General features: G+C 37.7%; 1 protein-coding gene across 1 annotated transcript in view; it reads left to right on the top strand.

The window, feature by feature from the left end:
- The window catches only part of LOC136293056 (sperm-associated antigen 16 protein-like), a 52,184-nt gene extending 26,122 nt beyond the window's left edge, over nt 1-26,062 (top strand). The window contains exon 10 of the mRNA XM_066189312.1: nt 25,925-26,062. Within this exon, the coding sequence (XP_066045409.1) occupies nt 25,925-26,062 (138 nt within the window). The remainder of the gene's footprint in view (nt 1-25,924) is intronic.
- Nucleotides 26,063-27,669: the final 1,607 nt, after the last annotated feature.

The raw sequence follows: 27,669 nt of genomic DNA, 5'->3' as shown, positions 1-27,669 counted from the left end.
ATCTGTGAGACTTAAGGGCAAAAACCTGGTAATTGCCTAATAGTCAAAGCTTCTAAACCTGAGTATACCAGAGGTGGGTTACTTCGGCAGTTTGGAAGTTGTGCAAAATCAAAATTAATCTCTGATTGAATATTTTTTTTTTAATTATAGAACAGAATGTTTACTTTATTCCAATTGTTTTATTTATTGATGTTGCATTTTGGGCCTATGTAAAAATGCTTTTTATTTTCCACATTGGGGTAAACATTGTAATATCTAAAATTTCAGAGGCTCCCAAAACTGTTACGTTGTTCTGTTTTTGTTGGAGAATACAGTTAGAATTTAAACTGTGTTTTTTGAGGAGAAAAAAAGCTTTAGTTGATGGTGATACAGTCAGAAGCAACTTCAGTCTTTCCTTTCCTTGTCTCCACAAGACTACGTCCATGGTAATTAATTTTTGTAGGTTTCTGTCTGGCTTTGCAAGAGCATTTCATCTGTTTCACTTTGGCAGTGCACCTCTCACAGACAAACATGCCATTTTAGTTCTGTTTTCATTCCTTTTTCTGCTCTCGAGCCCTCAAATAAGAATAAAATCTATATATCTGTCTGTATCTCTTCTGTTGCTTACTGAAACACTTCTCACTGTGTATAGCATATATTTCTCCATACTGTCCCCACACCTGTTAGTATCTGAGGCACGTGCCAGTCAGTCCATCTCCACTTTCCCTGTTTTTCATGCAGTGGTGAAAAATTTCCATTCCAGACTCTTAGAGGTACCTCCTCTCTTCATTCTGACTTGTGAACAGATAAAATTTCATAATCCAAGAAGTAATAATTTTTGTGTTTCTGTTTCTACTGAAATCATCAGGATTTTTATGGAAAACTTCAGCGGAGTTGTGCTTCACCCCCAAAATACAAACTCTGCACAGGTAGTGCACCTGTCTGGCTCTTGTTCTTTGAAATTCATGAGCACAGTTAGTTGACTGGCTCTGGCAAGCATCTGTGTTTCTACAGATCTTATGTTTCCCAAAGGAGTCCTAACAGAGGCCCTGATGTCTTTATTTAATCAATGGATTGGAAAACTGGGTTAAGAAATAGAAATAAGGCATCAGAAAATATGGGCATGTTTGAATCTACTAGAATTTTCCATTCTAAGCAATAATCTAAAACTTTAGGTGTGAGATTAGCATCTCTTCCAAATGGAACAATAATTCTTTTTCACTTCACATTTCCTGGACCTATTATTTCTAAATATTTCCTATCCCCTAAAAAAGGACTTCAGCTTGGATAATGCATCTGAATTACTTCTTAGGATGTTAGAAATAAATGACAGAGGGAATGATGAATGTGTAGAGTGCAAAGAGGTGAGTTAAAAATGTGTTGAAAACAGAAGAGACAGAACTCTGTCCTGTAGTGCACATTTAATGAGCTACAGTTCTAATCCAATGTATTGAATTAAAATAGTGTGTTCTTTTTTAAGTGTTAGGTGTCTTAAGTATTTGTTCCCATCAAAAGGATGAGGTATAAAGGAGAGCCTTCCCTTCCTGAGGTGAATTTCTGTGATACTTGGAATCAAGTTTGTGTGGTGTCTCATCTCCTCTGACCTCTATCAAAAGATGTTTTAAGTTCTGCTGTGTGTTGTGTAATTTAGATTCTTTCTTACAATGATTCAGCGTGAATGAACATGAACACCTGCTGAAAAGTGTTCCATAAGTAATTTAAGTGTTTTATTGGGAAGGGTTAAATTGATTTACACTTACTAAGATAATGATTCATTTAAATTCTCTTTATACCACAATGGAGGTAGGCATCAGAGCATGAATTTGGTCAGTTCCATGGAGTTCAGTGAGGAATATATAGAAGAAATAAATGCAATTGAAATCCTGTATTTGCATATGCATCTCCAACAGAATAGAGAAAAAGAGAACAGAAGATGTGGAACATCCAGGTAAAATTCACTGTCTAGCATTATCAGATGTGTTTCAGTAAGTGAACTTTCAAAGCTTACAAAAGTTTGGTGAACGTGTTATCCAATTTATAAATTCAGGCGCTTGGATTATATCCCATTCAGTAAAAAGCCACTATATTGTCATGAGATTGTATCCTTGAGACAAAATTATAAATGTTTGTATTAACTGTACTGTTACATAGCAGTGAACTATGGTGATGGAAATGATTTAGCATCTCTTCTGTGTCTGGTAGCTAAATAGTGGTCTAACACTTGCCTGTGCTTTTAAATATGTGCAAATATGAGTCATAGCTGAGCTAGAACATTTACTTCAAGGACAGACATACATTGTGTATTGCAATATCCTGTAAAAGCTGACATGTCATTTAAAACACAGAGTCCCTTTGATGTGAAGTTTATCACTGAAAGAGTGAGTGAAAAAAGAACTGGATTTTTTTTTTTTCTGAGAGGATGCATTATCCTGATTTTACAGTCTTTGTTATGAGACTGAATTAAATTGTAGTAACAGACAATTAGTCTAAACTATTTACATATCTGGCCCTTAATAAGCCAGTATCAATAGCATAAGTAGTCTTAGATTAAGAATGTGCATAGAGTACTACTTTAAACATTTAAATTAATTAAAATGCACTCACAGGTCATTAAAATTGTAGAGAACCTTTGATAATGTGAATTTCATTATGCTCTTGAAAACTTTCCTGGTTTTATTCTCTCAGGTTCCTTTCAGAGTACATTCTATGTTTGATTGCTTTTATAAGTTCTTAGCAGGACAATTGCAGCTTCTTTATGTTCAGTAAATTATATTTCTACATATATTACAACCCAATTTAATTTTCTGAAGTTTCACTTGATGTAAAAACTTTATCTAAAGGTGTGTTGGACATTTCTGGAGTGGAGGAATTATCTGTTTCTGTGGAACACATAAATTTGCAATTATGGCCATTGTGTGTATTAAAAATAGAGAAGTAAAATCCAGTGATAATACAGAAATGGCTTTTGTAAGTAACAGGACTTTGGGTTGAAATATCACATGAGTACATGTATTACACTGAAGTTTCTCCTCAGCTCTATGGAAAAAAAGAGTACAAAATGTACAAGAACCGCTGTTCCTGTGCTCTCAAGTAGAGGGGAGATGAAACCAAGTGATTACTAAGTCAGATAATTGAGTTTGAATATAAATCAGCACAGGTGTATTGGGGACAGAATTGGAAAGATGGTCCCAAAGTAGTTAGGAAGGGTTCTAAATGAAACAGACAATCACTTTGTGTTTGTAATAATGTGCCTAAGAAAGCACTGATTTGATATTCAGAAGAGAGTAGGTGACTGACAGATAATACTGGGAATGCTTATTTCCACAGCCCTTCCCTGGCATAATAAAACTGCAGACATGGAGCTAAGAAAATTAATACAAGTTACCCAAATATAAGACTGCAGCCTAGAGAAAGGAAAAGAAAATACAGTGTCTGTGTTTCAAATGAGATAAAAAAGTAAAAGCTAAGAAATCGTAGACTAGACAGTGTAACTTACGTTCCTAAGGAAGTTGGCAGTGTATAACTGAAATTTTGCTCAATATCTGCAAGAAACCAGGAAAAGAATTAACTGGAAAAATGGGTTTGCAAAGAAAAATTGTTTAAATCCAGACTATGTTGTATCCATGGAAGGATAAGAGGTACCATGGATAACATACAAGAGCACTTCGATTTTAAAAAGGCTTTGGATGCTGTCTCACAGATTAATTCCTGGGAACAACTGTGGAAATTTGGCCTGACATAATTTATTTTTTTTTTAATTAATGGAAAATAAATTAGGAACATGCAGATATACTGAAGAGGCTTTTTTACAGGGATATATTGTCCTTAATGATGTGGAAAATGGAACAGAAAATAAGCTGACAGAATTTGCGGACCAAGTGGCCTGGGTTTGGTGGGGCTGGAATAGCAATTGCAGCTGAGGACAGGACTGGAATTCCAAACCTGACCTATTGGAGAACTGATCTAAAGGAATAACAAACAGTGTAGGAAGAAGTACAAAACTCTGCCTTTAAAAAATGATCCAATGTACAAATAGAGATCAAGAAGATTAGAAAGAGTAGATCACTGGCTTTTAATTAGAGTGGGCTCTAGGGTATGCTGTGTAAAACAGGCTTAACATGAGTTGAATGGCACATAATATTGTGGAATAGCTGAACACTGTGATGCAGTGTAAAGCAGGAATATTGCCTGGAGCATGTGGAATATTGCTCTTGCTAATTTCACATGGCACGTGGCTTTGGCTGCAGTTTTGTGTGCAGTCTGGCCACAGCTCTTCAGTAGACAAGTGGAGCTGTCCTGGTTTCGAAAGAGAGGTGTCTGCTAAGAAAGGCAGGAGCCTCCCTTGCAATGGAGCATGTAAACCCCCCTCCCTCCAAAATATTATACTTTTGAAATTAAGGGGCTCTCAGGCAAAGATATGGGCATAGGAATAACAGTTATTTACTAGGAAAATTAAAATAAAAATGCAGTTGTACAAAAAATCCCCAAAAAACCACTGACAGAGTCAGAATACAGCCTGACACGCTGTTGATCAGTGTTGGTAGTAGTCCAATCAAATCCTCCTGGAGTGACAGATGTGGTTCTGTTGAAGCAATGATGCTGTGAAAGGGTGCAGCTTTCCTCTGGAGGTCCAGTGGTGGTGAGATGGGTCCAGTCTTCCTCTGGGAATCCAGTGCAAACAGGCTGCTCTCGTGTTCTGACTCCCAGATTTTTATCCGGGTAGGAATGCTTGGCTCCTCCCCCTGGGTGGGGCATCTCCCAATGGGATGATGTAATTGTATCAGCCATGCAGTGAGCCTCAATGGCCCATGACCAGCAGATATCCCCTGGAGGAGCATGGGTTGTGGAAGAGATAAGAACACTGCTCCACCTGGTTTTAACAGCTGGTGATAGAATACATCCTGCTGGTTACATCTTGCATTTCAACCTAAGACAGGAGCATCTACAGCAGAGCAGTAAGAATGATTAGAAGTCTGTGAAACTGTCAAAGAAAGAGTGCAAAATGAAATTGGCTAGTCTACAGAAAAGAACCCTAAGGGGAGACAGGATGCTTCCTTAAAATAGAAAACAATTCTGTTAAATAAATAGAAATAAAACCAAAAGCAAATCCCAAATTACAAAACAACTTGTTAGAACAAGTAGTAATAAAGTAGACATTCAATAAGAGTCATTCAGAGTACAGTGGGTGTTAAGCAGCAAAGAAAATGTATATCCTTAGAATATTATTCCTCTTTCCTTCTACTTATAGAATTAATGTTCTGTGACTCAAATGTTGAGAGTACGATCCAAGATTAACCGGGTGTAATCTAAAATGTGTCCTTTAGCTGGTTTTGATGGATTTTAATTTAAAAGAATTGCATGTTTTGTTAGGCAATTTCTGACTTGAAAATGGTGAAAAAGCAAGCTGCTTTTTAGGTGAAATTTATGCTTTTTGAAAAAATTGTCTGCTGTATTCTGTAATGTAATGGATAATGTGATGATGGCTTTAGTTTTAGAATTTGCTCAAACGTATTTAAAGATGTCGGGCCTACATGGAGAAAATGAGGAAAATGTTTCAGAATGTTAGCTACAAATAAAGCTCTAAAGAAAATATTCATACAGTTGCGAGACTAAATTATAAAGACAACTTACTACAGAATTTTCCATCCACCTTTGCAGCTTTGTTAAGTCAAGACATCCAATGCCTTGCATTTTTAGTAGTAAAGTTGATTCTTTAAGCCATTGATACTTGATAAAGCTACCACACAGAGCATCCAGAGGGTTTTCTTTGTGCTGAAGAACAAGACTTATTTTGAGTCACTGCATGCTGCCAAGAATAGTAAAGTGACAGGTCCCCAAGATGGAGAGCCAATGCAGAAGGCTGTTGGGAAGTAAAAAGCATTTTGATCCTAATTCTAATTGTACATAGGCATGGCATATTCATGTATTTCTTTCTGTGTTTGAGTGTCAGTAATGACAGATTTTAGAAAAGGCTGTCTTCAGTGAGACTGTGAGTCTCACTCTTGTTATAGTCACTTGCAAAAATTGCTGTTAATAAAATGACTTGTTTTTGTATGCATGTACTTTGAGCTCCTAAAAGAGGGATGTACTGAAACTGTATTTAATTGAAGAAAAAAAAAAAAAACCTTTGAGTTCTCTTTGCAGAGAAGATGTAACAGACACAAAAAAATGACATAAAGGCTTTAAAATGTTTGGTTTTCTTTGCTTTTACAAATAGCTGTTGCTGTTTTCCTCAGGACACACAAATGGAGCGAGTTAGGAATTGTGTTGTGCGTGAGGGTTTCCTTTATGCCTCAGAGTTCCTGTAGCGCTTTCCCTCATTCCTGTTGGGCTGTAGGATGGGATTTGACTTTTCCTGAGTTAAGAGAGAACTTTGCAGAGGCACCAGAGGCTCCCTGCAGAGCAGCCACAGCAGGAGGTGGGACGGTGCTTGCGCAGCTGCTGGTCATGTCAGCAGTGTTGGCCTTGGAGACCATAATTGAGCAGTTTCATTAACTCGGGACCAACACTTTGTTTTCCCTTTAATTAAAGTGTCAAGACCTTAACATTTCTCTTGGAAAGCATTTGGGAGTTCTGGGGGGAAGAGGAGGAGAATGGTTTTGTTGTGCTTGTTTGGTTGTTCACTAACAGATGTTCGGTGCTTACAGCCCCCGAAGGGAATTCTGCCGGTACGACATCTCTAACTGTGCAATTCCAGTGATCTTTGGAATGTTAAACTTCTGCCACGATCTCCATTTCAAGGAAGGAGAGGCACTAACTAGCAGTAGAATGCACTACACAAGACATGAGTAGTGTTGGGTACCTCGGTTACAATTTAATTTCACTTGAAAAATGTCCGTGTTTTTTAAGAAGGGCTTTTTCTTGTGTGAGAGGAAAAAAATACGAATTCCACAAAAGTTTATTTCCAGCTGTAATTCCTCTATTTTTTTTCCAAGGTCTGTTTCACAGTGAAAAGTTTATGATGCAGGAGTTGGGAAGAGTTATGTAAAAATTTGGAAACTCTTTATACTAAGTTTTAATTTTCAGTACAAGAAATCAGTGATCTGCTTGGTGTTCTGGGGTATCAATAAAACACAAAAAGTGTTAGTTGTAATTGATACACAACTGGAACTCAAAATGTTTAGAATGGTAACTGTATTTGAACTGGGAAAATAATAGCCACTATTTTTAAATTAGTATTTTTCCAGAAGTGTTTGCAGTCTTCATTTCAGTGGTTCACCTTAGCCTGGTATTCAGGCTAAAAAGGCAATATATGAGCTACTGCTTGATATACTTGCACAAGAAAAGTACATTAAATGAGGCCACACTTAATACTAATTGGGATTTTTCTTTTGGGCTTTTTTTTTTCCATTTTAATGTAGTTCAGCTAAAGTTATTAATGGATAAAACTAGATCCCTTTCAAATTAATGAAATGTGATTGAAATATGAAATTAGTGCTCAGAGCCCCAAAATCTGGAGGGAAAGGCTCAGGTGCTGACTGTGGTATTTATATTTTAAATTAACTATTCTGTAGTAAGTTATGGATTTTGGTGTTTCAATCTTTTTTTCCAATATTTAAATAAAACCTTTGCATATGTCAACATCACTTTAAGGAAAATGAAATCCAGCATTAGCATTTCGTTTTCATGGTAACAAATCTCTAACATACCCTAAGAGCTCTGGCGCTGCTCACAGTGTTCAGGGTTGTTTGTCTTGTATATTCAAACAGCACTTCTGGGAGTGGAAAGTAAAATCTTAATTGTTTCTGTTTGAATACGATGAAATCAAATGAAATAAGATACTAAGCCTTTACTCCAAACAGTTTATGAATTAATAATCAGAGCATTTCCTCCAGAAAATGTGACACTGTTTCACTGGAGTGTCACATACTGTGAGGATAATGTTAACGTGTCACAGGCCTCTTTTGTAATTGGATTTCCAGTTCGAAGCTAGGCCTAATGGGTTTGATCATGGTTAAAACTAGTTGTTGTATAATCATGGATTAGTTGATCTTACCTGCTTTTACATGCAGTGAGCAAAATGCAGCCTCTGTCAGCAGGGAGGCTGAGGTTGGGCAGATTTCTGCTGGAAGCCAGCCTGGAATGTTGTCTCTACACGTGGGTTTTTACGCCAGAGGAACAGAAATAATTCATATAATGTTCGGACAACGAAGGCAACTCAGATTTGCTGCCACTACACGCAACCACTTTGTAAAGCGCAACTGCTGAACAATTTTGTGGACGCATTAGGAATCTTCTCAAATTGCAGATTAGTTTTTTTCGGAAGTGCAGTTTAATGTCTCACTGTGGAGTTTGGCCATCATCTCTGAGCTTGGTTTTGGGGGCTAAAAAGCAGAATGAGTCAAGTGGTTTCACAGCTCATTCAGAAGAATGCTTTTTTTGCTGGTTCCTTTCTAAAGTCCTCCTCCTTAGCAGCTCAGTTTCTCTTTCCTACCTCTGCTCTCTTTGTAAATTCTCCAAATACTTTCAGTTAAGGTGCTGAATTGGAAAGTTTGGGACACACAAGTTTGAAAGGCTAGTTACGGAATTCTGTTACTCAGAACAAAGGCCACAGCATGCTGGTGTGACAGCAGAACATCAGGTACTCAGTGGACGGTTTCAGTTTGCATTTATTCTGTATGTTTTACACCATAGTTCTGTATTGTTTCCAAGGTTTTACCTTGTGTATATGTAGTTCAGATAATGGGCTATATACTACAAATTAACCAAAGCAGGTCAGTCAATCAGACATTTATAGTTTACTAGAAATCTGAAGCTGTTTCTCTTTTTGCAGGAACGCCTCACTCACTGTAGAAAGCAAACCTCCCCCCCTATTTCCGTAGCACCTGCAAAGAAATTGTTCTCTTGAAGCAGTACAGCAGAAACTGAGATTTGCTGTGATGTAAATCTCTCAAGAGTTCATTCCCACAAAAAAAAAAAGCGATAAACAAGAAAAAGATCACTATGCAAAATCACAGTTCATAGTATTTTAAAAATATTTAGTCTTTAAAAAAATTTAGTTTATCAGTGTTACTTGTTAATATGAAAATGTCTATTTCCACACTTCTGGTGTGTAATAATTATAATTTTTTAAAAGTTCTGTTTAGATTACTTAACTCTTGTGGATCATTTAAGAACAATGCATATAGTTGTGAAATGTCTCTGTCTGGAAGGGATGTTAGCAATAGCAGAGGAATTCACAATCCTTCACACTTGGTGTAGAAATTGTTCTTTGCTACAAGATGTATATGCCCTGACTTGAACCCAGCAGAAAAATAATCAAAGAGCAGCACACAGTCGTGGTAATGTAATACTTAAGAATACCCCGGTTGTATCTTTTGAAATAGATCACAGAGTTGGTTAATGTGAAGATACCATCCTTGGTTTTTCAATATTGTAAATGAGAAAAATAGTAATGAAGATTGACATGAAATAGGAGATAGCTTTACTTTTGAAAATTATCCTTTGAGAGAGGAATCCTCATTTTGAGTATATTTTACCTGGATTTTTTGATGTACAGTCAGTTGTTGAGCGATTGGTTTTGTCCAAACAATAGTGATTGGAAAGAGATGCTCTCTCGTGTTCCAGGCTAGAAATCTTAGGCAGTTGTTTATTCTGCTGCTCCTGTTCTTTTGTTGGGTAAACTTGCCTTGCTCTTATCCTGCCCCTCCAAGCTCATACTTCATGACTAATTTCTGCCTGCCACCAGAGCTGTGATGAACACTCTGTGCAGCCTTGCTTTGAGCTCAAAAATACACCCAGGCTAAAACAATTTGAGAAATGACAATGAAGAGAATCTGACAGGGCTTTGTTGGCGTAATTGTTTATTTATAGAGTTGTGTTCTGTTTTAATGGAAGACAGTCTATTATGTACTAATTAAGTGTTTTATTACACAGTTTATAAAAAGAGTGAGGGGGGAAGGCTGACAATATTTGGAGCGCATTTAAGGATAATAGGAGAGGTTGTATTGTTGTATTTGATAGCTCCTGTACTGCTTTTAAAAACACAACCACACAAGCTAATACACTCACATATATTGTTAGCCTTGGTGCTGTGGACTGATTTTTGGTCTGGGAGTCATAGCAAGGAGCTCTTTACAGTCTGTGTAGCTTATTTCCATTTTTTTTGCCAGGATACACACGGAGTAAGCTTCTAGCCACCATCTGGTAATGTGTGTGAGTGGAGAGCCTCAGTGGCAGTAAAAGAGGCTGGCTGTGCCAAGGCTGTGACTGGGAGCTTAGTCAGAACATGCCAACACCTGTGCAGGGGACTATTCTTGTCAGCTGTGTCAGCTACTCTGCAGGGCTCCAGACTGGCCCACATGTTATACCTTTTGAAGTGGTCCTTCTCTGTTCCTTTGTATTAAAAAGTTTGGGTTTTTAAATAATTTATGAACAACAGGAAAGCTTTGAAATTAGAGATTTGGAGGTGTCAGTGTTGTTCCTGAGATTACAAATCCTGAGTTTATTAAGGATCTTTTTAGTAATTGAATTAATTCATCATGAATTTCCTGTCAGAAGTAAGTTACTGTAGCGAAGGTAATGAGAGGGAACAAGAAAAAGGTAACCTTTTTGCCCCTCTTTGCAGCCAGATGTATTTGAGCATCACTTTAGTATGTCATTGGATTGTTCCAGTCATGGCACAGCTGAGATTTGATTTTATTAGGGCTCTCTTTTTGGTGGGTCTGTATCAGCTCTAATCTGGCTATTATTTTTAGCTGCACAAGTGTGTGTCTCTGAGAGGTTGATGTCCTTGTAGTCTTCTTATATCTGCACACCCAATCATTGAATACCATTTACCAAGGGGTTTTAAGCTTTCAGTTTTTTTTGTTTCTCAGAAGAGTGTCCATACATTCAGCAGTTATTAGTAGCTAAAGTTCTGCGAAGGTGTCCAGGTTCCCTGCCAAGTTAGTAGGAATAGATCATGGGATCATGGAGTGGGTTGAGTTGGAAGGTACATTAGATGCCTAATTGCTTTTGGGAAGTTAAGGCTTATATGCTAAGACTGGGTGGATAACACTGTCTAATAAATTTTATAAGTGTAAATAAAAACTAAACTATTTTAAACTATTTAAACTCTGTTTAGAGTCAGCTATCATTACATAGTGTTGCACTGTAAATTAATTTTCTCTGGTAATCAATATCATAACAATCAGTTAAACAGATGTAATGATGCCAATGACAAGGTTCCAATTTCCTGCCACTATTTTCTTTTCTCCCTTCTTCTTCTGTTCTTTGCAGAAAAGAATCCGTTTTCCTGCTGGTACTTGTTTTCCTCTGGAATGATGAGGTGGGCAGGATGGCTGTGGGTTCAAATCCATGCTCTTCAGTGCCAGAGAAGCTGGGTCTGCATCAGCATGTGTGGGGCACAGGATCTGCTGGCTCTTAGATCAGTATATTCCAGGAAACTTTTTCCCATTCACTCCAAACTAGATCACAATTTCTTGGAGGGAATTTCAATTTTGTGGTGATTCTTACAGAATCCTCACAGCCTTTCTGCGTCTGAGACAGGATGCTGCTGGATTTGTAGAGGAATTCAGTAAGTGTAGGCTTATTGAACAATGGTCAGAACTGGTCTGCCTCTCTTGGACTTTCATACTGTGCATTTCTTCTACAGTTATCCTCTGAACATTGTGTTGAAGGGTTTTCTCCCCTCCTGCTCAGGTAATGCAGTAAGGCTGTGTTTGGGGGGTTTGGGTACACATATATATAGATATAGTAGGTACATATATATAGATATATAGTGCAAAAAAAGTTGGTTATATATCTAGGCCTTCCATGCAGTGGTTTTTCTGTAGAAATTTGAACTGCTGCTCTCAGCTGTTACTTTGAAGCTTGCTTTTTTGTGGTTGTTTCTTCCCCCCAGCCCTCTGAGGAAATATCCAGGTAAATCTGTGCTGTTTCATCCCCGTGTCCGTTGTGCAGTTTTATGAAATGTTGTAATCCTTTACATAAGAAGAAAAAGCCTTGAAATTTTAATGTGATTTTGATTTTCTGTAGTTATAAAAATGCATCTTCTGCTTTGTTTTTACATTTTTTTTTAGACTCTGAGTTAGAAAAGGAGATTTTTGGAGAGACTACACCCATCAGTTTGGTAGAAGCCTCCGAAAATGTGACTAAGCAATATTGAGGTTACAGGCACACACAAATAGTGTGCTTGTATTAGCAGTGATATCTTGGGTGAAGAAATCCAGCATAGCTTAATTTAAGCCAGAAAGATGGAGTTATGACCCTGCTTCCCAATTATGATTAATTAACCTCTATTAATTATGCTCTTGCAATGTTTTTTTGTTGTTGTTGTTTTCTGGGTTGTGGTTTGTTTTGTTTTGTTTTCTTTTTGTTTTTGGTTTTGTTTGGGGTTTTTTTTAATGATTTCTGACTCAAAAGAGGCATCAAACCCCTTGAATTTCACCTTAGTATGCCCTCAGTGCAGTGACATGTCTGACTTTTAGTATAAGACTTGGCACCAGGGAAGGAACCAGAAGTTTCTGAGTCTTGATAGTCTTTCTGGAGAGTTTTTTAGTAACTGAATGTAGAATAGGTGTTTCTATAAGAGGTTTCTTAATATTAAAATGTGTTTTCTTTTAAATGTTTTTGCCTTGAATAAATGAAAGAGTTTTAAGAAACTACTGGTCAGAATATAATCCTGAGAGAATGGTCAGAGATGCCATAATCGCTTTTTTCAAATTCATTGCCACTATATATTAAGTGTAAGTTTTTTTCCACTCCAGAATAAGGATGTGTGCCTTTAATTGTGGGAGTGATAGAAATTGAGAGGAATGCTGTCTGATGTGTTTGTGAGCATTACTTTCAGTCCTGAATCAGCCCTTTATTTTTTTCCATAGCACAACAAAATGAAAGAGGATCTTTAAGAAATTGCCAGTGTGATTCCAGTCAAATTCTCCATCTGTTCTGGAGGCAGAATATTACTCAGTTTTTCATCAGTTAGGAGCTGGAAGTTGGAGACTTTATTAGGATTTCCTTCAGGGCAAGTACAGTGGCAGTCCAGTGGTGCAGTTTATGGCTTAAACATTACAGGCCTCGTATCTGATGTGCAGTAATAGCTGTGATCACGTAGGAAAGTTGTTTAAAAACAACTTTGAATGCTTTTAGTAACTGCAATTCTTTCAAGTAGAAAATGTGATGGTATTTTCCAGTTTTACTCTTGCCAAATATTCCAGTTTTGCCAAATACTGCCTTCAGTGTTTACCCCTTGCAGAGGGGAGGCAGAAGCACAAGAGCAACAAATGAGGTGTTGATGTGACAACTGAGGGTAGAAATGAAGGATAAAAGAAGGAACTGGCAGGTAAGGCAAAACACTTTGGAATGCATGCTAGTGGGAGTGGGACTTAAAATGGGAAAGGTGGCAGTGCAGGTTCTCTCTTTGTGCATAACTGGAAAAATTATGTTCCACAGAATTTTCCACGTAGCATATTAAGTACCTAGGAATGCATGGAAGCTGGAAAGGAAATAAGAGTGAAAGTTCGGTAAGAACAGGGCAGATGTCTGTGAATTGCAAGTCAAGAAAGAATGAGGCATTGATACAGATTCTAGATCATAAATAAAGGGAGATAAGATTATGATTTAGAGTTTTAGAGGACACAAAGTAGAAGGGGGAAGAAAGGCAAGTTAATTTGTGTGTGGAAAGGGGTAGGGGAATTTGTGTGTTGTGAAATCAACAAAGAATGATAGGATTTCTGATACAGGGGGAGCATTGGCAAGGGAAATGTAATTTGCCTGCTCCTTTCCATTTGGATTTGCTCTAAAGAGGAATGTGTTAGGGTGGATTGTTACCCTAAAACTTTTACCAAAGTCACAGAGAAAGGTGCCAAGAAGATGAGGTAGGAACTGGACATTTACTAAAATAGGTTATTTCATGCAATACGAGTTGGAGTGAAATTCAGATTTAGAATTAATTACATTTCTCTGCGTGTTATTTCAGAGGATGAGGGAGAGTGCTCCCTGCTCAGGCACATTCAAAGGGCAGTTAGGCATAATTGTATGGGCAGGTAATCAGGGATCAAGGAAGGGTTTGAACCTCTGTAAGTTCTCAAGAATTGGGAAAGTTAGAAGAAAAAGCCTTGTCTAGAGGAGTAGATGGAGGAAACAAAAGTAATAATTTAATATATAAAGATAAAATAATTTGAAAGGGTACTTTCCTAAAAAGCTGGGTGATGTGCCCTGTTTGCACCATTTACTTACTTGACTTTTCTTCAAACTGATTTTGTATGCTGCTAGGCCCTGTGTGCTCTCTGCAGAATTCCTTGGAGTGTTTGCTTCTAAGGCTGCTTTTTCCCACTAGCATCTCACTCCTCTTACCTCCAGATTGCCTTTAGTTTATTTTTATCCAGAGTTATATCCAGTAATGGTCCAGGAATTAGAATGTCTGATCAGCCTGTGATCAGACAAGTTGTCAGTTTTTCTGGGTATTTTTGGGCTGTATCCCCTTCTGCTGTAGATTTCTGGTGGTGTCTCTTCAAGCATCAGGCTGAAAACTGTGGTCAGTGAATTCTGTGGGGTTTTACCCACTTGTGTCTCAATCCTGGCTGCACCATCGCCCTCTGAGTCCACATAGAAATATTGATATATAGCAGTCTTAAAAATTAGTAAAGCACATTCTTCACACTCATCCTGTGCTGTAGCTACTGGTGAGCGAAATTTGCCATCTCCAGTAGAAGCTTTGTGTCGCAGTAGAGACAGACAAGACACTTGTATCTTCATCCACCATAGCCAATCTGTATTCTTTATAGCTCATATTTATATGGTTTTCTGAAGGCATTGTGTTTAATTCTAATGGGTTAGAAAGTTGTTGTAATTCAGTTTACTGGTTAGCAATGACCAGTGTACATGTCCATCAATCACTTTCCTCTGTAGGAAGGAGGGAAACGGGAACAGATTTGAATCTTTCCTCATTTACTTTGAAACTTTTAATAATATTAACTGTAATTAACCAAAAGTAAAATGGGATTTGCAAATCTCATACTATAGTTTGCTGTTTTAAGTGTTTTCACTTACCTGATATATTTTATTTTTGATAGTCTGAGGAGCAAGATTCATTCAGTGTTTACGTTCTTGTCTCCTGGGAAGAAGCTGTTTCACACAGGTAGGATCTTTATCCTCCCAGGTGCAAATTGGTTCCCACAGGAATAAATTGACATGCAAGCTGATTCTCATGGCTACAATTCCTTTCTCAGAGGAATTTTTCTGGCTAGCTGTTAGCTGTACCCAGGCCAAGCAGCAAGGCCTGAACCATAATTTTACAAGGCCTTTCTTTTGTAAGGTTTTACCATATGCCACAGGTTTGAAGCTGTTATGGCAGTGCCCAAGTGCCTAAATTTAGAATGAAATTGCAAGTTGTCTTGCATGTGTCCGTGGATGAACAGTTGGGGAAAATTGGTTTCAGATATTCCCTCTGACTTGGCCAGAGAGGATGGAACAGAGAACTTCTGTATATGAACAGGAGAGAGACCAAAAAAACAACCAAACAGAATAGCCCCTAGTTCCATCTCAAACTTGTGTGGGTTTGAGGGGCTAATGGTAATAAAAAGCAATAAAAACTGCTACTTACATTCTTACCGAGGATATGTGATTTTGAATACAGAAAAATAACAGATCCATTGGGTAAACAATTGCTGTTTGTCTGAGTAAAATTCATTTTAGGTCCCCATGCCATCTGTCCTAACCCACATGAACAAATTGCCTTTCCATTGAGAGTACATGGGCTAGGTTTCAAGAATTGAATAAAATCTTGTAGTTTCTGCTATCCCACTTGAAATCTCAGTGTTTCAATTTTGTAACTTGGGAGTCAGGTGGTGATAAAGTTATTCTGCTTTTTCGTCTCCTTCGGTTGTAAGAAATTGTCACAGGGAGATTGTGCCAGCAATCTGTGGTTACTTTCAAAACTATATTTAAAATGTAAAAAGTGACTCAAGAAATGGAGAAACAAAATAATAGAACTGAAAACCATAAATAATCAGCACTAATATCAATGCAAATTACCCCGTGATTGTAGAAGATGCAGTTGTGGAATTGTACAGAATCAATGTAAATAATGTTACTAGTATGTTCAAGTCTGACATGAAGCCTTAAATGGAGAATAATCAAATGTATTCAGAGATTTTTTTTTTCCTTATAAACTATTTAGCGTTTTTATACATGAGTGGGGATAAAAAAAGAATCTCAAAAATCTGATTTGTGTTTGAGTTAGAGTTACTGATAAATTTATCAAATGATACACTGATGATGTCTTTTTCCACGAGGAGGCCAGGAAAATGAGGAGGGGAAGTCTGGATCACTTGGTAAATGAAAGAGAAATAAAAATACACTTTTTTACTATACTTTTAAAGTTCACAGAATCATAGAATAGTTTGGCTTTGAAGGGACTTGTAAAAGCCATTTAGTCCAAACCCTCTATAATGAGCAGGGTAATCTTCAGCTAGAACAGGCCTAATTAGGATGTTCTTCATCATTGGCTGTGACAAAGGGGACGAAATATACTCTTAATAGCAGTGTTTACTCAACAGGCAGTAGTAGAATAGAATTTAGTAGATGAAAATTGAATCTAAGGAGATTCTAGGTTAGAAATAGAGTTGCTTTTTAATAGAGAATGTAGTTAGGCATTTCACAAATGTACTGGCAGTTACAGTCAATCCTTCAGTCTTGAAAAAATGGACAGTTTCTAAATAATGGATTTTTTTAAAGCTATGTCTAGCTCAGGTAGTTCAGGGAGGCGCAGAGGCCTGGGTTTTATGTGGTCCAAAATCAATTACAGATATTTTAGGTCTGGTTTCATAATCTGCCTCGCTGAATCTAGAGCAGACTGACTTCATCCCACCTTAAAGCACTTGTTTGCAGTTTCAGTTTCACTACTGGCATGTTTGTGAAGTCAGCCTGGCAGTACCTCTTTCATATTCTGCTGTATCCACTTCCTGCAGTGCTGAACGTATTTCTGGTGGTTAACAGTGATAGATAACCAGCTTTATCACTTTTTGATAAAGTACTTATTGCTTACAAGTACAGTAATCAATTAATTAGCTCTTTATTGTAAAGAATCCATTTCTCTGCTGTATTGACAAGCTGATAGTTTTGTTCCTGCATGTCAGAGTACTCTTACAGCTTTGTTTTCATTATTTCTCATTACGTGGAGCTTGGGATAATGGTTACTGGCTGTCCTGAAATGGAGTCAGGATGATGAACTGCCTAGGGGAGGGGAACATGGACGGCATCTGTAATGCATAATTGCAAATAAATCAATAACTAATGGCCCCTGAATGTGTTTACCAGTTCATTGTAGTGATGTATGGACCTCTGGAAACCCTGGGTGCCTTATAACAGTTATTGAGATGATTACAGTGGGGACTTTGGCCCTGGCAGAAATTAGTGTATCCAGGCTACTGACAATGTAGACACAGTTTCTGAGCTTCCCAACAGTGCCTGAGAAGCAGAACGGTAATTTGAGGAAAAGCAAAATTTGTTTGTTAATATTTGTAAGATTAATAAAAGAGCGGGAAAATTTAGGACTTATTTGCACCTCTGGAATCGATGTTTGGATATTACTAGTGGTAGGAGAGCCTTTGGGAGCAGATTTTTTTTCTTGTTAGAAGTGCAGGTAAGATCATTTTAAAAGAAATCATAAAAAAAGAGAGTGTGTTCCCACAGTCTTTCAAAGTACATGTTTCAGGAATCAAATCAAAATTAATTCAGATGAGCTGTCCTCTGGACCATCCGTGGATGAAGGGATAGTCTTACACTGTTTGTACTGGTGTTTACTTGGAGAAAATCAAGAAAGCATCTAGATTTATTAGATGATTCTACAGTAGGATACTTCTGTGGTAGAGAGAATTCACATTAATCACTATGAAAATTTAAAAAAATATGTAAGAAAAGACAATATTGCAATGTATTTTGGAGTATGTCAGAAAACTGAAGTAACTTGATGTCTATCATTTAATCAGCATCGCCTCTTTAACATGATGAATTGTGTGGTATATGCCCCCTGTGCTGCTGTAGCTTAAAATATTGCTGATGTTTAATTGTACCATAATCAAAATTTAAATCTATGAAATAAAATTATAATTGGAACAGTTTTCTATATTTTATTGCATTGTTGTTTATTTTAGCATCGGTCATAAATGTAGTTGATTTTCAAACATTTGCAGCCTTTTAAAAGAAGGGATAGGGAACATCTTTGGGAATAGCACATGGTTATTTGTGACTTAGAAAACTGCCATGAAAATCGATTGCATGCCTCGTATCATGATAATTTATTGCAGCATTTTCATAGATGTTCTTTTATTTCTCCTTGCAAAATGGTCAGGCTGAGTTTTGTAACAGTGTTTGCTGTTGTTTATGCAAGATTAAGTTATATACGTAGCTGTGTGTACATCTCTATTGTGTGAACATATTGTTTAATTACCTGTGAGACATGTAATGCTGTTTTGAAAAACAAACAGGAACGTGTTCTGTTGTTAAGATGTGGTGATGAGATGATGATGAGAATCAGGGTGAGAAACTGGAAATTACTACCAGTAAAATGATGCTGGATTTATTCTTTCACATGTGAGGAACTTACACTTATAACTGCTGCTAATGGTAACCAGAAGTAGATACTTAAAATCTGGGTGTATCAGTACTGGTATAGACTTTGTATTTTAGAGTTGTAATAATTTTAAATTAAGAAATTATTTTCAATTGCATGTATTAAGTTCAATTCCTACCATGAGGGAGTAGTAAATTAAAAGTTGGATGATCATTTTATCACTTTATTGAGACCGTAACTGAACGTAGCACTCAGAATTACTGTATGTTCATGTTCTGGAATAATTTCCTGTGACTCTTCACTCACCTTGTTGACTCTGCCTAGACTGCTGGTCATGCAGTTCTCTGTGACAGAGAACAGTAATCAAAATAAGGGGTTAAAATACATTTGATGATGTAGCTGGGATGGTAGAGGTGTTGGAAGAAGGCTGCATGGGGAATTTCTGTACAGCATAGACATCCTTTTGAACACAGAACAGGTCCTCAAGGAATGTTGGAGGCTTTTTAAGGATTATTCCTTCTCTGGAGAAATTATTTGTTCATCTTTATAAAGCTTAAGCCTTTGTCTTCCACACAGTGTGGGTGCAGGGCATCTTAAACCCACTCCTTGTTCGATGGTCAGCCTTGAGCAAGGCTCCAGGAGCTGGTTTGTGTTTCTCTGGTCACAGAGTCCCAGAATGGTTTGGGTTGGAAGGGACCTTAAAACTCCTCTCATTCCATGCCCTGCTGTGGTCAGGGACACCTTCCACTAGGTTGCTCCAAGTCCCATCCAGCCTGGCCTTGGACACTTCCAGGCTTGACTTAGGTCACTCCAAGCTGAGTTCTCTGGGCAGCTGTGCAGCTCCCTGGGCAGTTGCCTCCAACTCACAGATTGATTGTGTTCCAGTCTCCACACTGCAGGGTCGTGTTCATCCCTTACAGCATCAGCCACAGTTGCGTTAAACTTTAAACTGAGAAATGTGATTTACTTGGGCATTTGAGAGGAAGTGTTAAAGATTTAGCAGAAACTAAAACGTTGCAGTGATTTTATTTCTGTAGTGTTGGGCAGCATGCTTGGCGTAGAGTAAGTTTTTCCATTTTATGCTGTTACTTTCTGAAATAGTGGTGATAAAGTTAAACAAGCCCTAGTGCTGAAAACTGGAATGAAGCTCTTGCATTGCAGTGATGGATCTTTCTGTAGTTGTTATCTTCCTCTTACTTTTTCAAACCTCTCTGATTATTAATCGTATCTGGCTAATCAAATCTGGTTTTACTAGCTGCAGTAAAAGAAACAAAGCCAGTGAAGTGCAGCAGCTTGAAGTTTATCCTTTTGATGGTAGGAAATAATTGCAGTGTGTTTATCAATGAGTGCTAATGAGAGCTCTAGTCCAAAAGTGATTGAGTGTCTGTGGCTTAGTTAGACATTGAGTAGTAGAGCTTTCTAGTTTTTTATTGCACAGGCAATGGCTGGACTTGATGTGGCAGAGCCTTAAAACTGACATAGTCAGGAGCAATTTCAAGTGCAAATTTACTGTCATCATCAGTTCACAAACTGTCTGGAGAGCCACACTAGCCCTGAATTTGAAGACAGAGCAGTTTTACCATTGCTTTTTTAATTAATCTGGCTTTTACTACCTATTACATATTATCTTCATGTTTATTTTATTAAAAAAGGAAAAATTGTCAGGGTTATAAACTGAATAAGGAGGAGTTATGTGGCCACAACCTTTGTAGCTGAGTTTTATAGGTTTTATTAGCAAGCCAAGCAAGATGGAGCAGGCAATAAAAGTTTTACTACACTCTTCTGCTATTGCTTTCAACTTCCTTTCCTTACATTTCAGATGTTTATAAAATAATTGTGGTCATGATTAACATAGTAAAATAATGTGCAAATGTGTTGTCTTGTGGTTACTATAGACACTGGAGGAGCATTTTGAAACTGAGTTGTTTCAAGTATTAATTGTACAACAGTGCCTACTGACTATTTCACTGATGCATTGCGTTCAGTGGGTGCACTAAACACCTTCAGTTCTTTATACTCTGCTAGAAAAGGATACCCTGTCCCTTCAGTTACAGGAAATATGAAAACAAAGTAAAACCATGCTCAGATACTATATTAGATGTCAGTTTTCTGTCACTCTTGCAGCAAAGCTTTTAATGTTAGTTTAATATTTTCCTGCTTAGCATTTGGTGCCTTCTGAAGCCAAAACTGAGCTGCTCAGAGAACAGACTGCCAGGATTTTCTGGGAAAAGAGGGAAAACAGGGACAGATTTTAATCTTTCTTAATTCACTTTAAAAGTTTAAATAATATTAAGTACAATCCAAGAAAAGTAAAATGGGGTTGGAAAATCTCATACTATAGTTTGCTGTTTAAGTGTTTTCGCTTACTTGATATACTTTATTTTTGATAGTCTGAGGAGCAAGATTCATTCATTATCAGCAATTACGGCTGAGAGTATTTTCATTCTTGTTTATATATTTGCGTTTTAAGAATGTCTTGTTTATTTTCACTTTTTGAATGTATGGATTCTTAGTAACCCTTAAGTTGTTTTGGAAGTTGGGACAAAAACTTAGCGTGAAACTCAAGCCCTGTTGTGAAAACCATGTATTTAATAGATAGCTTCTCTGGTGTCCATGGGACTGCTTTGGTATTTAAGAACAAAAATTTGGAAATTTCAATATATTGGAACGGGTTTAAAAGGAAAATAGACAAAACATGTTCTCCATAATAAAAGTGGTTTGGATTTTTTTTGAAAAATAAGCAATTTTTACAATTCTCTGTAACTGAATTAAAAAGAGAATTTCAATGGTATGTCGGTATAGCTCTCAGTGATTAGTGCAGTACTCATTTCTAAGTACAGAAAGACAGGCAGTGCTGATTCTTGGGTGAGAATTGAGAATAGAGTGTTTCCTTGGAAATATTTAGTGATACAAGTTAGGCTGTCTTGCTGAGTCTTGGACATAGACAGTAGTTATGCCCTAAGAAGAACTAAATTTTCTTTACTTCACATTTCTGAAAAAGTATCTAGTATTTGCTTTTTAAATTGAATGTATGGGCACACCAGCACCTGTGACTGTGCTCCTTGTGCATGGCTGAGCTGCAGCATTGGAATGACCTTGACAGCTTTCAGATTGGAACTGCTGATGATAATGGTCATTAATTTTTGCAAAAAGAAGAGTTTGCTTCTTCTCCTCCCTCACTGAAAGACAGTGATCACTGATTTGCTGTCTGATGGGCTTTGCCTCACTTAAGATTGCTCTATTTTCTTTCAGAATTAAAGTAGCAAGCTTTGAGCTTGTTCCTGGTTAGGGAGTGAAGCTGCTTTTTCGATTGACTTCAATTTTTAACATCTGAGTAAGGAGAAACTTAACACTACCTGTAATAATGATGTAGACAAGGCCAAGCTGTGATTTAGACAAACTGATTTGGATGTTTTCTATTAAACTCTACTACATTTTTCTCAGCTCTGAGATGATTTAGATCAGTTCCACTTATCTATTCATTGCCTTCTGTATGTTTTGACAAATGAGTCTCTTGTGTCTTTCACGAGGAAAAAGAAAGCTGTAGACTTGCTCTGAAGAGCCCTGCTGTTGGGAGAGAAAAGGCAGTCTTACTGGAAAAATTCAAGACAGGACAGAAAAGAGATATTTCTAATAGCTTTAAGGGAAAATGTTCTTAATTGCATGACAGCTTGCATCGAGATAAGGTTTTTTTGTTTTATAAGGGGATATTAAGGAATAATTTGATATTCAGAAGATAAGAGTTCAGTTCACAAGCCATCCTAGAGGAGTTCATCTTGATCTGGGGTAAATCACTCAATCCTCTTATGGTTCAGGCTCTTAAATTAAAGGGAAAAAAAGGCAATCAAAAAAATCCCAAACAAACAAAAGAAAGGCAAGCTGTTTTCTTCTTGTTTGCTTTTTGTACATGAACCTGAGAGCTCTTAAGGCATGCCTCGATGGCTTCACACAGTCCTGACTTCTGTAGCCTTCTGTCTGCTGGTATTTTAGACAGCTATGGAAATACCGGGTTTAAATGGCCCAAGAGTCATGGCAGCTTTTTGTGAGTGGCTGATTGTTGCACCTGTGATTTTGATAACAGAGGAGTGTACTGTCAAAGGGACAGTTTGGTAGGGAGCAGGTACCATTTCCCCTTGTCAGGGACTGAGGATGTGCATTCAGAAGGGTTTTGGTTCATAGGGATTTTTCCTAGGACACTCTTTTGAATGTTCTGTTTCTTGCCTTTGATGGTATGGGAATAGGATGTTTAATGTCACAGGCAAGAAGTGCAGTAATTTCTTTTTTATATGGATGTGAGAGAGAAGCTTGGTAGGTTTTTATTTTTGTCATAGTGCAAATGTCTTGTACATAGCAGATAAAGCAATGAACGAAAACACAGTGTATTGCTTTGGCTCCTTAGCACTCAGGATGTTTTCCTGAATTTTGGCTTGCCCATGCTGAAGGAGCATGAGACCCTGCAGTCAATGCCTGTAAAAGTTTCACAAGCCTTGTTAGGCAAAGTCTTAACTTGTGCAGTGGATTTTCTTTTACCCTTAGGATTTAGCAATTGGAAATAATAGAATAAGGATTAAATAATGAAATTTGATTGCCTAAATTTGTTAGGGGAGAAGAGATACCTTCATATAAGCGTTACTGAAGAGTCCCACTGTAACAAGTTTTTAGGATAAAAATACCCCGTTTATTCCGCAGTGAGAAGTATTTGTGTCTGGGGAAAAAAAAAAGTCACACTGTGACTTCTGCCTGGTGTGTGCTGGGGAGCTACTGAAATCAGCGTTACATCTGGCCATGACAAGTGGTGCAGCTGCTCATGCCAGTGGAAACCATAGGTGTGAAGTATCTCAGCTGAGGCCAAGTCTCCTGCTCTAGTTGAATACAGGATTACTTCTTCAAAGAGTGGAAAAGGTACAGTCTCAGAAATATTTTGGATCCTCACAATGGACTTATAGAAAAACTAAGACTTTTATATTATTCTCTTTTTACCATATTTTTTAATGTTACAGCAATGATTTGCAGCATTATCTCCTGAAGCAGCATCTGGGGATTTTTTTCTACTAAAAAATGCAAGGCTCTCTGTCACTTCTATTCAGAGAGCCTTGTCTTTCCTAGGCTTGTTTCACTCTGAAGTAAGTCTGGTAGCTTTTACTAATTGGTTGAGTTCCAGAAAGTAAATGAGAACAATTGGCAAAAAGCATGCTGATTTTATGCCTTTATTATGCTGTAATCAGAGTTGTTCACATTTGTAAATCTTGAAAGGTAGAACTTTGCAAGACAAGGAGTACAGAAAGCTTCTGAGAGTTGCATAGAGGTACTGACACATATTGGGACTATACTTACCTTTAGTTAATATCTTTACTCAGTTTAGTGTGTGTGTATAATAAATACTGCAGACTTCTGATAATTGTTCCAAAATTTGGAAAATCTATGGGTTTTTCTTGAACTGGCTTCAGAGATCTTCAAGAATATTATGGCTGAGAGGCAGTCAGAACTTGTTATGCAGTTGTATAAAAATGTGGAACTTCAGCCACAAACACGTTCCTTGCTTGATTAACAATGCCAAATTACTTTAATCTTTATTCTTTATGTATTTGTACTTGGCGTATTTATTTCCTAATTCTGACTGTTCCAGATTTATTACTTTTGGTTTTTTCCAAAGTTAGGTATCTTGCTAGGCTGCTTGTTAAGCAAAGGATTACTTGGACCATTTCCTCTCCACGATTTCCAGATTGTGTCTTCCTCTCCAGTCAGAGGAGAAAGACTGTTGTCTGATATTAGTCGATATTGAAAGTCCCTACTGTTCCATGGATTTTGGAGTGGTTTTGTTAGGCTGTGCCTGTGACTGAAGCCATAGTCCACTGAAAAATATCTTCCAGGTCTTGGGTCTGGAATAGATGTGCTGAAACTGATCCTTAGGTCATTAACTTAATGATCGTCATAAGTTTGGCTTGGCTTAATAGCACCCTGCACTGTAGGACAAAGCAGTGCGTAGAGCTTCTGAAATTGAAGACAAACAGGTACTCTTTTGCTACTTTGCAGTTGTGAAATTTCCTTTATGCTCATTCCTGCAAATTATCAGGAAACAGGATGGCTGCTATCAGGTTTAGTGCAAACAAATACTGAAAAGAATTAATGGTTATCCCTGCTCTGCGTGTGTGTTTTCAGATTAAAATACAGTGATTTAATTCCCTCCTTAATCTTAGTGTTTGATGGGCATTTGAAAGAGTGAGGGATTTCAGTCTCCTTTAAAGCTCCTCACAGCAGCATGTCCTAAAATGTTGCAAACGGAAGCCATCAGCCAGGTCTTCAGCAAACCGTGGTGCCTTGGGAAGTGGTTTTGTAATGACGGATGCAGTCCTTAAAATATATTGTGCACAGTTACCCTCCTTAAATTCTTTAATGACAATCTATTTTTAATAAAGCTATTTAACTTGGTTAATTAGAGCTAGTAATAAATCTCCTAGTCTGCTGATTACTCTAAAGAAATATCTTAAACCACACCAATGGAAAATGAGGCTGTAAATTAGCTACACATATTTTGAATTTTTATTGGTGTTATACTTACTAGAAAAGTGTTTTGAAGAATACAGGAGCTTTGCCTCTGGATGCAAATCATGGAGCTAACCTGCCCTGGAGAACAGGGATCTCATGGAGCTAACCTGCCCTGGAGAACAGGGATCTCATGGAGCCCACCTCCCATGGAGAACAGGGATCTCATGGAGCCAACCTCCGTGGAGAACAGGGATCTCATGGAGCTAACCTCTGTGGAGAACAGGGATCTCATGGAGCCCGCCTCCCATGGAGAACAGGGATCTCATGGAGCCAACCTCCGTGGAGAACAGAGATCTCATGGAGCTAACCTCTGTGGAGAACAGGGATCTCATGGAGCTAACCTCCCATAGAGAACAGGGATCTCATGGAGCTAACCTCTGTGGAGAACAGGGATCTCATGGAACTAACCTCCCATGGAGAACAGGGATCTCATGGAGCTAACCTCCTGTGGAGAACAGGGATCTCATGGAACTAACCTCCCATAGAGAACAGAGATAAAAAAACAAATAGGCCATGGAAAAATGGAAAATATCCCATGTCAGTAATCTCACTGAAGTGAGAAGATTTGATATAAATCTTCTTTACCCGTTCTAGTCCTGTGTTTTATGTCATGCCACTTATCTTAAATAGTAGGAATATGACTGGAAAAGAGCTAATTATTAGTGTTTCATTGTTCTGCCTGCAGTCAGCTTTAACAATATGTATCAAAATTAATAAAAATCAGGACAACAGTGATTAAAAAAAATTATGAAATTTGAATGGAGGAGAAAAAACAGAGTGGAAAAATAAGACAGATTTGTTTTTCTAAATAATAATATAAATATATGCATTGTGTGAAGTTATGCAGCATTTCTGAGAATTAATAATTTTGGTTTTCTGCAGGATTCAGAGTTCCCTGTTGATGCTGAAGGGACCCCATCATCCTTTGAGGGTGCTAAAGAGCACACTCAACCCCTGAATTCTGGACAGTATCAACTGAGCAGCATTTTGAAGGTTCACGACTTCGCCGTGAGCTGGTAGGAACCATGAGCAGTTCATTAATTTTATTATGTACGTGTGGAGTTTTATTTTTCAACAGGTCATTGAGAAGCATTTACTGTAAGCAAATATCTGAAAAATTACCAGCAGCAGTCAGGGGACTTCCTCTCTGAAGGATGTGGAAGTGGAAAAACTGAATGTGAATCAGTGGGATTTCATGGGAGGGAGTGAAATGAAGTGGGAGTGGGAGCAGTAAATACAGTAAAACACTTGGGCAGAACAGTTCACAGATTGAGATTCATCTTTTATGTAGGAAGGGTGGCATTTGGTTAGTAGGTATAAAAACAGAAACCAGAGATGGCTGTAAACTCAGGTTCCAGGAAACTGAATTATAGTGCTGAATATTTTTGCAATTTGTATTTGATTGCAATTTATTCCCCTGGCTCAAAAATCAGAAGAGTTGAAATTTAGATTGGCTTGTAAGCAATGATATTTCAGGGCTTGCTAGCTGCAGCTGAGGAAGAATGGACCTAAATATATTTAAAAAAAGTAAAAATTCATAGCTAAGTTCTGACAATTCTGACACATTGACTAGGTTTGAATATATTTTAAATTGATTACAAGATAAATATCTTTATGCATTTAGTACTTACAACGCAAAGGTCACATGCACTTGCTTTTGGTGACTGCCCATGTTTTACAGTAAACAACCACCACAGTGCTGTGAGCTTTGGCCTCCATGAACAGGATTCTGCTTAGTCTCCCAGATGCTTAATTTTGGTTTTCTGTCTGTTTTGCCTAACTTTCTCCCAAATTACATCATCATATTGGTCTAAGTATGAAAGAGAGCTTGCAGCTTGTGTCTCTGTGCTGCTACTCAGAGGAGGCTGTAGCAAATCTGAAGGACACCAGGTTCAAGAATAGTGGGTTTAAAAAAGTACAGACAGAAAGAAAACCAGTCTGGAGAAGGAAGATACTTCCCCTCTGGACCAGATTTTCAGTGAATCAAGGTGGAACAAGCATCCAGCTGTCCCTTCCAGGCTGCAGCAGCACAAGCTGTTGGTACAGAAGGCCAGGCTCAAGTCATCAGTTCCTTGTTACTGTTTGCCTTGTTAAAAATCTAACTTTACCTGTGGAGGAAGCCAGGTTTCAGTTGCAGAGTACTTCTGATTGTTGTTACAAACTACTGGTAAATCTGAAAGTATTTAATCTGTAATTGAAAGTATTGGAAGCTCTGGTCTAGTGAGGAAAGGGCATCTCTGATGAAGTTTTTCCATTATTTTGTAGCTGAACAACAGCAGATAAATATGGTCACGTAAGACTGTTCCTTGTTTTCGTTCTCTTTCTTGAATTATACTTTTATATAATTTCTGTAGATCCTTATATCCAGTGCTTCTAGTTATTGCTAGCAGAGATACTTAATGCGCTGAGAAATTCTAAGTATTTTTTGCAATTCATGACTGGGTATCACACCTTAAGGATACAGAGCCACTTCAGCAAGCAATTTTCTAAAATGAAAATAAATTGGAAGTCTTTACACTTATTTGGAAACACTTTAGAACTTGCTTGGAGAAACAGCAACTATACTGAAAGAAACCTGCCAGAGAGGATGTGTATTTAATTTTATATACTGGAAATATGATGTTGAC

This window comes from Chamaea fasciata, unplaced genomic scaffold (assembly GCF_029207755.1).
Source record: "Chamaea fasciata isolate MVZ Bird 193981 ecotype frontalis unplaced genomic scaffold, bChaFas1.0.hap1 SCAF_8, whole genome shotgun sequence".
NCBI classification, from domain to species: Eukaryota; Metazoa; Chordata; class Aves; order Passeriformes; family Sylviidae; genus Chamaea; species Chamaea fasciata.
Note: the sequence above shows the minus strand (reverse complement) of the source record. Positions and strands in the feature narration are given on the sequence as shown.